General features: G+C 34.8%; 1 protein-coding gene across 2 annotated transcripts in view; it reads right to left on the bottom strand.

Moving 5' to 3' along the window:
• LOC106059004 (transient receptor potential cation channel subfamily M member-like 2) overlaps nt 1-12,801 on the bottom strand; it is a 55,227-nt gene that overhangs the window by 1,269 nt on the left and 41,157 nt on the right. Inside the window, exons 19-22 of one of the 2 annotated variants that reach the window (XM_056025502.1) lie at nt 9,278-9,326; nt 7,901-7,968; nt 6,482-6,964; nt 415-777 (exon numbers count right to left, since the gene is read on the bottom strand). In XM_056025502.1, coding sequence (XP_055881477.1) covers nt 9,287-9,326 — 40 coding nt within the window. In that variant the 3' untranslated portion in view covers nt 415-777; nt 6,482-6,964; nt 7,901-7,968; nt 9,278-9,286. Of the gene's footprint in view, nt 1-414; nt 778-6,481; nt 6,965-7,900; nt 7,969-9,277; nt 9,327-11,825; nt 12,117-12,801 lie in introns of those variants that run through there. The other variant, XM_056025501.1, reaches the window with a different exon arrangement.

Below are 12,801 nucleotides of genomic sequence, written 5' to 3' on the forward strand. Positions count from 1 at the left end.
GTTGAGGTCTGAGTAGCAGTGAGAAGTTTTAGAGATCGAGATCCCCGAATTTAACTTTAAGATTAAGATCAATATAGATCTAACTTCACGTGGAAGGTCCCTGGCTTTTCAGGACAACTGCATAATATATATCCGAGCGGAAGATGACGTAGGCCCACACTGTCTCTCTCTACTTTTAGTAAATCTTTGAAAGAATGTTAAATTTAAAAATTCAATGGAACATTTTTAGCCCCCCCCCTCCCCCAAAGAATCCTCATTAAGCGAATGTATAGATCTACTACACTTTAAAATATTTATATGATAGTTCTTCAGATGTGCACAATTTTCATGAACATTAATTTACTATGGCCTCCTCCAGTAACGAAGCGACTATGGATCATCTCACGGATAATGAGAAGAATTCCCGGGCATTACCTGTGGTATGAACGATGTCGCCCATACATCAGTTCACATTCTTATCGCAGCTGATGTATCAAATGGAACGGCAGTGTCGATATAGCTTGGGGTCAACGGCGTCGCAGGTTCTGCAGGGTGTAGGACTGTGTGCTGGAAAACTGTCTCAGGGTCGCCAGCTCCTGATTTTCCCTCAGGGTTGACTCCCGAAGTCTTTCCCATGATTGGGTATAGCTGAAAGGCAACATAGGCTCGAATTCAGAGTTTTCTTTTTTCCTAGGTGAGTAGCCAGCCATGGCTAACGAGCTCCTCCTGCCCGAAGCTTACTGGTTTAGGCGCCAGTTACTCGCTTTTTCCACTTCTCCTGTTCCGTGGACTCAATATCTGAGAACATAAATTTATTAAACTCTTATCTTATCCTTTATAATATAGACGTTACTTCAAACTTCAAACAAGAAGATGATTAGCTCTTGAATCAATAATCCCTTACATTCGGAAATTCCCGTACATGATTACCCTTTCAAAACCGAGGTTAGAGCTATAAATAGATATAGACATAGTTTAAAAAAACAAAACAAAACAACTTTGCAAATATTTGAGCTATAGGTATAAATTTTGTATCCTTGGTCACAGAGTCACGAGCTCCATCAGAAAAAAAAATACAAATAGACGTAATCATCTTATTTTTCGATGTAACATATGTAGGCTATTTTATAAGATAAGAAGATACTATTCTATAGAATTTCGTTAAAAACAATGAGGAATGCAGTATTTCCAGCTATGACCTATATATTTTGCCACATCCAGGGCAAGCATAACTATTGTCCGCCGGTGGTCGATTAAGATTTTCTTTTCGCCGTCTACGTCTGTCCTCGGCAGCGGATTTATGTTAAATGTAAAAAAGGTTGAAAGATGTATTTTTACCTACGTTAAGGCCCTCAAAACTCTACAAGATCTACGGGGCTCGCAAAGACCATCCTTCAGAGAACAGTACCAGGAAAAAGAAGAAGAAGAGGCAGACAGAGAAAGCGATGGGAAGACAACATAAAAGAATGGACGGGCCTACCATTGAAAGAGGTTTGAAACAAGGCAAAAGTCAGCCCAACTTCGGCCACCTGACGACATGAACATCTTAACATCTAGCTCTGGAGCAAGAACACATTCTCCAATGAGCCTCAACTCAGATGTTTAGTAAACATAGACGTAGTCAGGATTTCTTTTCTTCCCCCACCCCTTGCATGCCAGGGGATCTGGGGGAGCGCTATGAGCGCCGCCAACCACAATTTCTAATTTAAAAAAAAAACAAAAACATTTTTTTTGAGGTATCTACAGTGCATTATCCTGCTCTCAAAACTTTTGGTTCAAAACAAAACTGCACTTTATTAACGAGCTCAGCGACTTGTAGAACTGTGTAACCCCTTATGAGATTTGGTGACTCTAGTTTGCTTTAGATATTATATGGAAAAGGGACGTTTTATCGACAAAACCATCTGTCGTAAGTGGGGGGGGGGGGTGAAAAATCTGCGTAAGTTTTTATTTAACAAAGTCAAAACCCCCTTTAGCTACGCTCATAGAATTTGGTGACTGTAGTTTAGAATAATATTTAAAGTTTGTTTTTTTTTAAACCTCAAAGCCATCTGTAGGGGGGAGGCGTTAACTCAAAACCATTTGGAGGGAGTTTTAAACTTCAAGCCCTCCCCCCCAAAAAAAGGGGGGGGCTAAACTCTTGGCTACCCTCATATAATTGTGTGTGTGTAGTTTGTGTGTGTAGTTTGCTTTAATTTCATATTGAAGAGGTGGTTTTTAGCTTCAAACCCGGCGGAAGTTGTTTTTTTTAACCCCTTCCTCTCCCACCCTAGCTACGCCACTGCCCATAGTCCATGGTTAGAAAGACATGCAGATTAGACAGTAGCGGGCGAAATCGTAACAAATTAACACAATTTTAAACTGCTAGACTAGATACCAACAATATTAATAATAACAGTTAATAAACAGAGACTTTGTGTTGATATAAGTACACATTGAAGATTATCATTTTTATTAAGTCACATCCTTTTAAGTTCTTTCTCACAAAAACATTCACAACAAACAATGACGCAATATGAACATAATATCCCAGGAACCCCCCGATCTACTTCATAATTTAACTAAATCATTTTTTAGATCTGCACGTAGGCTACCAGTTAAACCGTAAGAAGCTAGATTTAGATCAGACGTCTGTTAAATAACACTTGGCTTTAAGCGAACAGGCTTAACAAGTCTACTTAATGTCTCTGTGGCATTTTACGTCTCGAGCGAGGATCTTTTCCCCTTTGCAACTTCTTGTGTGGACTAAAGAGGCCAATCCTTGATACACAGCTGCGATCGCAGGTTGGCTGGGCATATATAATCACCAGGCGCCGTTGCATCTTCACCCTTCTTTCTACAGATTGTACGGTAGAGATAAAGATCTAGAACTGTAACTATAGAGCTGGGTTATAGAAACAAAACGGTAACACATCATTATTTTTTCAACAGCGATGATCTATGTAAAGGTAGTATCCATAACAACTAATTACTGTAACATATGTTCTCCCACTAGTATTTATATATAAATTTTGTGTCTTTTTGTATACATGTTAATTAAATTGATTAAAATAAATTAAGTTAAAAATTACATCAGTGTCACATTATCACCTTCTCCCTGTTTTTTTCCCTGTTTATTTTCTGTAATTATATAAACAAGTCAGATGAAATTTTTATTTTGCTTTAATAAAGAAGCTAAAAGTAAATAAGCTAGTTAAAAAAAAGGAAAACAAATTTAGAAGGAATCTCTAAAATTATTATTTTATTTTCAAATACGAAAGTAACACAAATAATCACACAATACAGAGTCGGTAACACGTCGCATAACGCATGGCATCAACAATTATTCTTTTTTTAGTTCCGCAGCCACAAAAATTCACAGTTATAAATAAAGTTCACATCTCTAGTCCAGCACGAAATCAGTTTGACAAATTGATATTTTTAATACATTTTATTCTTGATAATAACAGCAAATGTATATGTCTCATTGTAATAACTCTAACAAACAATAGCTCGACATTACAGACCATTAAAATAGTGTTTAAACTTTGTGACAATATTCAACATGCATGTATAGAACCATTGAAGCATTAAAGAAAAGTATAATAGAGTATACTATTTGTGTGCAATGGATAAAATGTTATTGACGACCAATAAATAGTAAACAATTTAAAACATAAAATACCTTGTATTTATAAAATAATAGTACTACATAATCGGCATATCAAATTGGTCAAGCCAACAGATTAATTCAGAAAATTCTTAAAGAATATAGGTAATGCAAGAGTTATTCCTTTCAGGGCTGGGGAGGGGGGGGGGGAGTGGGGAAGAGGGAGGGGGATTTAATGATGAAAAAAAAAGAGGTAGTGTATAAGTTGTCCAAGGGTCTTGAGCTCAAAGACTGGGATGCTTAACTTATGGATGTTTAGGACGCTTCATCTAACTATGTTTTAACAACATGAGTTGTTTAAATAAAGGGACTGATCATTGTGCTGGTCACGTGGGACCCCAGTTAACCGTCTTCTATTGAATCTTATGGGATGATTAGATTATAAATAAATAAATAAAAATTTGTTTTACAGGATAGCATAAGAAATAACTATTAACAATTGGGGCAAATAGTTTGCACGATAGCCTACAAGATATACGCTAATAGCCAATTATATATATATATATATATATATATATAAATATATATATATATATATATATATATATATATATATACTATAAAGCAGAAAGTTAGGCGTATGTATGTATGAATGTATGTCCCACATAGAAGTAAAAACATATGACCAATCTTCATAAAACTTGGCATAAATGTTCCTTGTGTACTAGTTGGAATCGTAACGAACTTAAGACCCTCAAACAAAAAAAAATGTTCCCAACTCTATGAAAGTATTAGCATTTCATGGATCTTGGCCATGTTTAGGCCTACATGAGAGAAGATCGAAAGGATCTAGATCTAGATTTTATTTTAGAACTACACTATATATTGGAGGTGCGGTGGCTGAGCGGTAAAGCGCTTGGCTTCCAAACCGTGGACCGGGGTTCGAATCCTGGTGAAGACTGGGATTTTTAATTTCGGGATCATCGGGCGCCTCTGAGTTCACCCAGCTCTAATGGGTACCTGACATTAGTTAGGGAAAAGTAAAGGCGGTTGGGTCGTTGTGCTGGCCACATGACACCCTTGTTAACCGTAGGCCACAGAAACAGATGACCTTTACATCATCTGCCCTATAGATCACAAGGTCTGAAAGGGGAACTTTACCTTACTTTTTACACTATATATATATATATATTAATAATTAATAATTTAAAAAATTAATAAAACTATACTACAAATCAAGCACAATATAAACAGAGACTCATAGATATCACTGATTTTTAGATATCTCTAGATCTAAGTCTATTTAGAAAATAAAGAAAAATACAACTAAGTGTTTTAAAATAAAATCAACTTGAACTTAAGCTATACAGGCCTAAATACGCAAGAGATTTAACGTTAGCATTGTTGATTTAATAAACTTTGATCACAAGCTACGCATGATTTTCTGTGTAAAGCTTTGACCAAATTCTTACTACATTCATTAATAATGTAAAGTACTTAGAGGTAGGAGACGCACCAAATAAGACAGATATTAAACGCGCCACTAAATGTGACGTGACTAAAATACATGCATGGGTAGAAGAGGAATATAACAGAAACTGTCCAGAACTTCTGCTAAAACCATCTAGAAAAGAAGACCCTGACGATTTTATTATACAACCTACAGACATCTTCTTTGTTGTCGTAATATCCATCTTATAGAGTATTTTTGTTTTATATTTTAAACTTCGTCTTAAAGAACATTGATCTAGAACAGCGGTTCTCAACCTTTTAAGTTCGGCGACCCCTTTTTACAAACCCCCACTATGCCGCGACCCCCCCCCCCCCCTCCCCCACCCACACACAGCAATAGAAGAGTAGACAATAACAATCCATATTTTCGATGGTCTTAGGCGACCCCTGGCAAATGGTCAATCGGCCCCCAGGGGTCGTGAGCCACAGGTTGAGAACCCCTGATCTAGAAATATCTGACATCATTGATAACTATGAGTCTCTTTTTATATTGTGCTTGATTTGTATTATAAACTTGAATACAAAGTCAGCTATCAGTAATAGGCCTTAACAGTGATACGCAAACACAATAAACTTTTTATAACTTTTGTTGATTTTATTTCTTTCACCTTCTTAAATATAACAGAGCTTCCAAAAGAAGAATTGGCGACTAACATTTTTCTTCTATCATTGGCCATCCCTGTTTAAAAAATTACTTATCAATATTTTGTTTGAAAGTTGTTTTATTACTGAAATTATAAATTTCAGTTGAAATGTTATGACACAAATGGTTTAAGAAAAAATCAATATAAATTCAAAATAAAATTTGTCCAAGCTTCTAGACGTTTGAAATAGCCTAATAAGGTAGGTTAATAATGAAATTAGCCTGTATGAAATCTAATTACTCACAAAGACTTTCCTTCAGGGAACACTAAAAGGAAGAAGAAGAAGATGAATCTTATCTATTTAATACAGACGTTACTTCAAAAAAGAAGATGATTACGTCCTACGCGTCATGCATTTAGTCATGCATATTAACCAATGACTTAAATTCTGCCAAGTCACTAGTTTTCCTGGCTGGCTCAGGCAACCCATTCTAAGTTCTAATAGCACTAGGGAAGAAGGAGTATTTGTACAATTTTGTCCTAGCATATGGGACGAGGAATGTGAATGAAGTCAGAGAAAACGTTGGAAACTAGACAGTGTAACTTGTAAAGTCATACGAATTCTAGTCTAGATTTAGATCTAGACTTAGTTCTATATCTAGGCTATCTACATCTAGAGTAGATCTAGACTTAATCTTAGTTATAGATCTAAATTTACTTCTAGAATCAAGATCTAGTTCTAGATCTATAACTAGTTCTAGATCTAGATAGATCTAGATAATAGATCTAGATCAAGTTTGACGATGTAAACTTTTACCGGGAAAGGTCTTGGTCTTGTCCAAGTCTGTCAAGTCATTTCTAGCTAGCTAGCTCACTACCTAAATAAAGTAGGTCAATTTGTTTTTTTTTTTGTGTTGCCAATTTATCTAATTTTGTTAGAAGAATAAATCTTTTTTAGTTTCTCTTTATTACATGTAAGATGTTATTAATTTTGAATGTATGGATAAGGTTAATAATTATTAATCATCTTTAAAAAATGTAAGTGTACGCTAAATAAATATATGGAGATACTGTGGCTGAGGGGTAAAGCACTTGGAACCGGATCTCCCGTGTTCGAATCCGGATGAAGACTCTAGGTGGACCACTTCAGAGGTCAGAGATTTTGAGTTATTTTGATGTCATAACTGAAATGACTTGAATCTATAATCTTGTTATAAAGATGATTCTTAGTTACCATCGACGTTACTCAGCTTGTCTTCTATTAGTTTGCTGGATCCTTGCTGACAGTCAGTAACTTCAGCTAGAAAAAGAAATGTATTTTATGTAAGAAAGATAATATTCTACGTAAAGAAAAACAATATCTAACGACATCAAAATTTATTATGTAATTTAATGTTAGAATTCAGTGACACTTTAATCCTTAACCCTTAAAGTGCTGAGCTGTTTTACAATGAGTGCATACCAAAAGGAATTACAATTCTGATGTTTAGAGGCTAATATACCACACGCATTTTAAGGGTTAAAGTGGCATATCATCGTCGAGTCACATCATCTTCAAGTCCAATCACTTCTAGTCCAATTTTCTCCGAGTCCAATCCCCTTCAAGTCCAATCATCGTCAAAGTCCAATCATCTTCGAGTTAAATCACCGAGACAATCCTCGAACCAAATTGCAGGTTCTTTTCTGTTTGTTTATGAATAATTAGCAGATATTTCGAGAGACTCATAGCACCAAGGCGAACCACCTTGATTAAAGGTACTCGGCTTTGGTCAAGCATGGAGAGGGATGGGCGAAGCCATGCAAGTATCTAGCCCTCGTTACACCAAATAAGATAATGGCTAGGTGCCCCAATGGTCCAGCAGACTAAGGGATAGGTAAAGGTAGATAAAAATGACTCTAAAAAACATATTTTTAATTCAGAACGAAAATAGCTTTACCAAAATAGCCTTGCCAAAACAGCTAACAACAACACAGCCGGGAATTGGTTTAAGAAAAAGAAACCTTGAATACTCGAGTGGAAAAAAACAAAAGTAGACTTTTCCAAAAAAAAAAAAAGTATATACATTAACTGTCAAATTTCTTGGAAAATCGTATGAGCCGTTTTTTTGTGAACCGTATCCACAGTCCCCCATGAATTTGTAAGCTGAATAGAGGATTTGTAAAACATACACGTCAAGTAGGCAAGACAAAAAGTTCCCAAGTAAAAATTTGATGAGAAAAAATTTAAGAAACAAACCTGAGACATTGATTTCTTGGTCATTTCTTGGTGTGTCATCTGAGTCACCATGACCTTTCTTTTTAAAACTAAAACATAACAGAAAGTGTAATCAATAAATAATGTTTGGTAGATTTACTTTTCAGCAGGCATTTCCAATTAATTATTTTATTTAACGTTTTGTTTATATAAGGTACGTAAACACATTATTATTTTTGTATTTAACTTTACATGTAAATATAAATATTAAAGTATTTAAAAAAAAGACAATACCTCCAACATGAAACTCCAAATATAATAAAATAGTTAAAAAAATAATTGTAAAATATTTGATTCATTTCTGGTATCACACACAGTGACAACGTCATCTGATTGATTGTTTTGAAGCTGGAAGTCAGCATATACTGAATAGGCCAGCGGGATTATTTATTGAAATTTGTATTATATAGACATCTAGAACACTAGACCTAAAGTTCTGATTTACATTTGTTAAGATCTAGTCTAGATCTGCTTCTAGACTTAGAATGTAGATGTAATGTAAATTAGATTTACGTAAAAAATACAAGCAACACTTATAAACTTCAATAAAATTGAAGCAACTTTAAATTTACTGTCATCGCATTTTTATCCTGTAGCTTGTCTTGACCAGTTGGGACAGGGGGAAGGGACAGAAAGGGTATCTATGTAAATGTTATCGTGATTGCTTTTGAAATGCATTTTAAATAAAAAAAAACATAAGAAGTTTGTACGACATGAATTCGAACATGGGGGCACAAGACTCCCCATGCTAATACACTAACCACTGTGCTTGGGAAGTGCTTATGAAAATATAAGGATTGAAAGCTATCTATAGTTACTTTTAAACCCTAAAGCCACCCCATACTTTTCTACACCAAGAACAAAGGGGACTAAATCAGCTTATAACACCACATCTGTCAAGTGCAATTTCTTTCCTTTTCGCTCTTCCAAACATAATAATGAGTTACCAAAAATTGATTGACTGAAATTTTTTAAAAAATGATTCTTGCGTAGTAAGGTACAATATAATTGTGCAAAAATTAATTTTCAGCTTGATCCGAGATTGGGTGTGGGAGAAAAACATGTACCAAATTTTTTATAAGACAGACAAACGGACGGAGTGAGTTAATATAATCTTTGTAAAAATATAACTATGGAACGAAAGTTTATTATTTTCTCAAAGATATTTCATAGACTATGAAAATTCTTGGAAAGTCGTTAGAGCCGTTTTCGATAACGTATCTACCCTTTTTGTTTTTTTTTGGCTTTCTTTTTTTTTTCCAAAAAAAGACTTTGCAGGCTTAGAAGAAAAAAGTAAACAAAAGACCTCAACATGCTAAATACCCTTCTATTCCACAGTATTGTGGCTAAAATACTGACCTCATTTTCTCAAGACGTTCTATCATTTTTTTTAGCTCTACGTCTTTCTCTGTGGAATGGTAACAGATTTAATTTTTAACAAGTTGAAGTTTAAAATCTCTTACATAATGTCATTGTTGGTTATTTTTCTTTGAAGTAAAATCTACATCATCAGTACGATATAGTTTAAACTTATTTCTTTCTTTCTTACATTCTGAGATTGGAAAACTGTTATTCATTCTTTAAGGAAAATATCTAATCTATCTATCTATCTATCTATCTGTCTGTCTGTCTATCTATCTATCTATCTATCTATCTATCTATCTATCTATCTATCTATCTATCTATCTATCTATCTATCTATCTATCTATCTATCTGTCTATCTGACAGTCTATCTTCCTTCCTATCTATCTATCTATCTATCTATCTATCTATCTATCTATCTATCTATCTATCTATCTATCTATCTATCTATCTATCTATCTATCTATCTATCTATCTATCTATCTATCTATCTATCTATCTATCTATCTATCTATCTATCTATCTATCTATCTATCTATCTATCTATCTATCTATCTATCTATCTATCTATCTATCTATCTATCTATCTATCTATCTATCTATCTATCTATCTATCTATCTATCTATCTATCTATCTATCTATCTATCTATCTATCTATCTATCTATCTATCTATCTATCTATCTATCTATCTATCTATCTATCTATCTATCTATCTATCTATCTATCTATCTATCTATCTATCTATCTATCTATCTATCTATCTATCTATCTATCTATCTATCTATCTATCTATCTATCTATCTATCTATCTATCTATCTATCTATCTATCTATCTATCTATCTATCTATCTATAGATAGATAAGATAATTTTTATTCATCCAATCTAATGGAATTTCAGTTTGACTACATATATATATATATATAAGCATAAAAAAGATCACACACATTTCGTATTTTTTATACGAATTTTAATTGTGCATTGCCTCAACTCTGCGTCCTTTAAAATGTTGTATACATAAAAAACAATCCTAATAGCATTATTACGATACATCTAGTCTTTTTATGAGAGAGAGAAAGAAAGAGAGAGAGAGAGAGAGAGAGAGAGAATGAGAGAGAGAGAGAGAGAAAGAGCAATGAATGGTTTCGTGTAACACTTTTTTAAAAAAGTATCCTAATGGTATAAAAAAAAAAGATAAATTTAAATCTATTGTCATTTCACTACAGAGTTTGAATAAATGATTACTATTAATAAAACTAAAGTGATATTTCTTTGTATTTAGAGAGAACAAAATACCAATATAAATGTAGAAAGGGGAACGGGAATGTGGCATTCAATAGGGGGCCATCGGAAAATGTTTTTTACAAGGCCTGCAAGTGATGATATGAAGAAATGTCGTGTTTAATACCGTGCATAAGATTAAAACGGATTTCGCGGAGTCAAGTTTGGGTAAGGATACTGACAATAAGTGAAAATTAAGAGTCTTTATTAGAAATCCATTCGTCTTTGTATTTTACTCATTCTTTACTACGTACAGAATCACTTTACCTTGCGTGTAGCGAAGTCATTTCCTACACAGATCACGTTCAATAGCAAGAATTACCAAATGTTTAAATCTATCTACGAGAATTGTTGACCTCAAAATCAGTATTTCTTTATTAGTTTGAGGCGTAAGAAGCTTCTTTCACCAAATTCCACAATTATGGGTATTGCATAATGCCGTTTTTTTTTTTCATCGCGCCTAGGATTGGCGTGGAAGTCATCTGTCAAAATTGAGAAAAGACTAAATGTGGCTCAACAGAGATGGCTGAGACAGATTTTGGGAGTCAGTTACACAGACCGGATCTCAAACAAGGAAATCCTATGCCGAACTGGAAGTCGAACACTTAGTGAGGTTGTGACTGAGCGTCGCATGAGGTTTGCGGGACATGTTCTACGTCAAAATGAATTACGCACACCAAGAGTTGCGATAACATGGAAGCCAAAACGAGGAAAGCGCAAACAGGGACGTCCTCGTATTACCTGGCGACACACCTTCATGGAGGACCTCAGAACAGTGGACACCAGGTGGGAGGAGGCTTCAGAAATTGCCAGTGACAGATCATTATGGAGACAGCTTGCCGCCCAATGCGCCGAACGGCGCGGGAGGACCTAAGTCTAAGTCTAAGTCTAAGTAAGGATTGGCGTTTTCCATAGTGAATGACATCCCAAAATGATAATTTTCATCTTTATATTTCACGAGATTTGTATGAGTTTTTAAAAGGTTTAAATAATTTCCGGAGATTTTCAGTTTTTTTGTGTGTATATTTTGCGATTTCAGGAGATTTCTGGAGCCCTTGGTAAATTAGGAGTCCGAAGAGAATCAGTTATAACTTATAAAATAGTTTAATTTATAATTTACACCTACAACTAGCGCGGGTCCTATGAATGTGCGGGGCTCACAGCAGTCGCATAAGAAGCAGGGACCTAAGGCCGGCCCTGCAAAATAGCGGCGTACGCTACGCTGTGGGGTCGACTATTATCATATAACTTTCAAATGCATTTTTTTTTCAAAACGCATCAAATCGAATATGTCTTTAAAATGATTAAAGCTATGACATAGTGCCTATAGGAAGTCAGAAAGTTCTAATCAATGGTGGCTGGACTGTGCTTTGATTATAACATGAATTTAATTTTTAAACTCGTGTAGCCGTTACGCTTTTTATATCGGGTTATGAAATTTTAGCACACATACAAAATTTATGTAAACAGCTGGAGACCAACCTGGCAAATCTGTTCTTCTTTTGTCTTGCACTTCTTTTGTTCTTACGAGGTCATATTTAGGCATAAGTTGTCTTTAAAGAAAACAATATATTTAAAAATATTTTGGATAGATAAACAATTTCTACAAATGCTCCTTCTTCCCTAGTGCTATAAGAGCATGGAATGGGCTGCCTGAGCTAGCCAGGAAAACCAGTGACTTGGCAGAATTTAGGTCAATGGTTAATATGAATGACGACGCATGACGCGTAGGACGTAATCATCTTATTTTTTGAAGTAACGTCTGTATTATATAAGATAAGATAAGTTGATATTTACAATAAAATTTTATTGTATTTGTATCTCTGTCTAATAAACGTAAACATGACATTTTGTTTTTACTCTTTATCTGTACATTTAAATTGGGTATATCCAATCAATCAATATAACCATTCTATTTAAATATTCATATTTGTACAAGCTATTTAAATAGAATGGTTATATTTAAATATTCATATTTATACAAGCTGGTTCCGCAAGGTTGTCATTGCCGGAAGTGGTAATTGATGTAAGCACTCCACTAACTATAAAATGCTTCCTATTGGCATGCGTCTCAAATAGCCTCTGACAACCAGTCCAACTCATAGCCTTCACGTGTGGCTCAGATATTGAGTCCGGCGGAACTGTTCTCACTAACAGGAGAAGGGGCAAAGGCGAGTAACTGGCGCCTTAACCAGTAAGCTTCAGGCAGGTAGGGGCTCGTTAGCCATGGCTGGCTAC

The sequence above is a fragment of the Biomphalaria glabrata genome, chromosome 4, assembly GCF_947242115.1.
Source record: "Biomphalaria glabrata chromosome 4, xgBioGlab47.1, whole genome shotgun sequence".
Classification (NCBI taxonomy): Eukaryota; Metazoa; Mollusca; class Gastropoda; family Planorbidae; genus Biomphalaria; species Biomphalaria glabrata.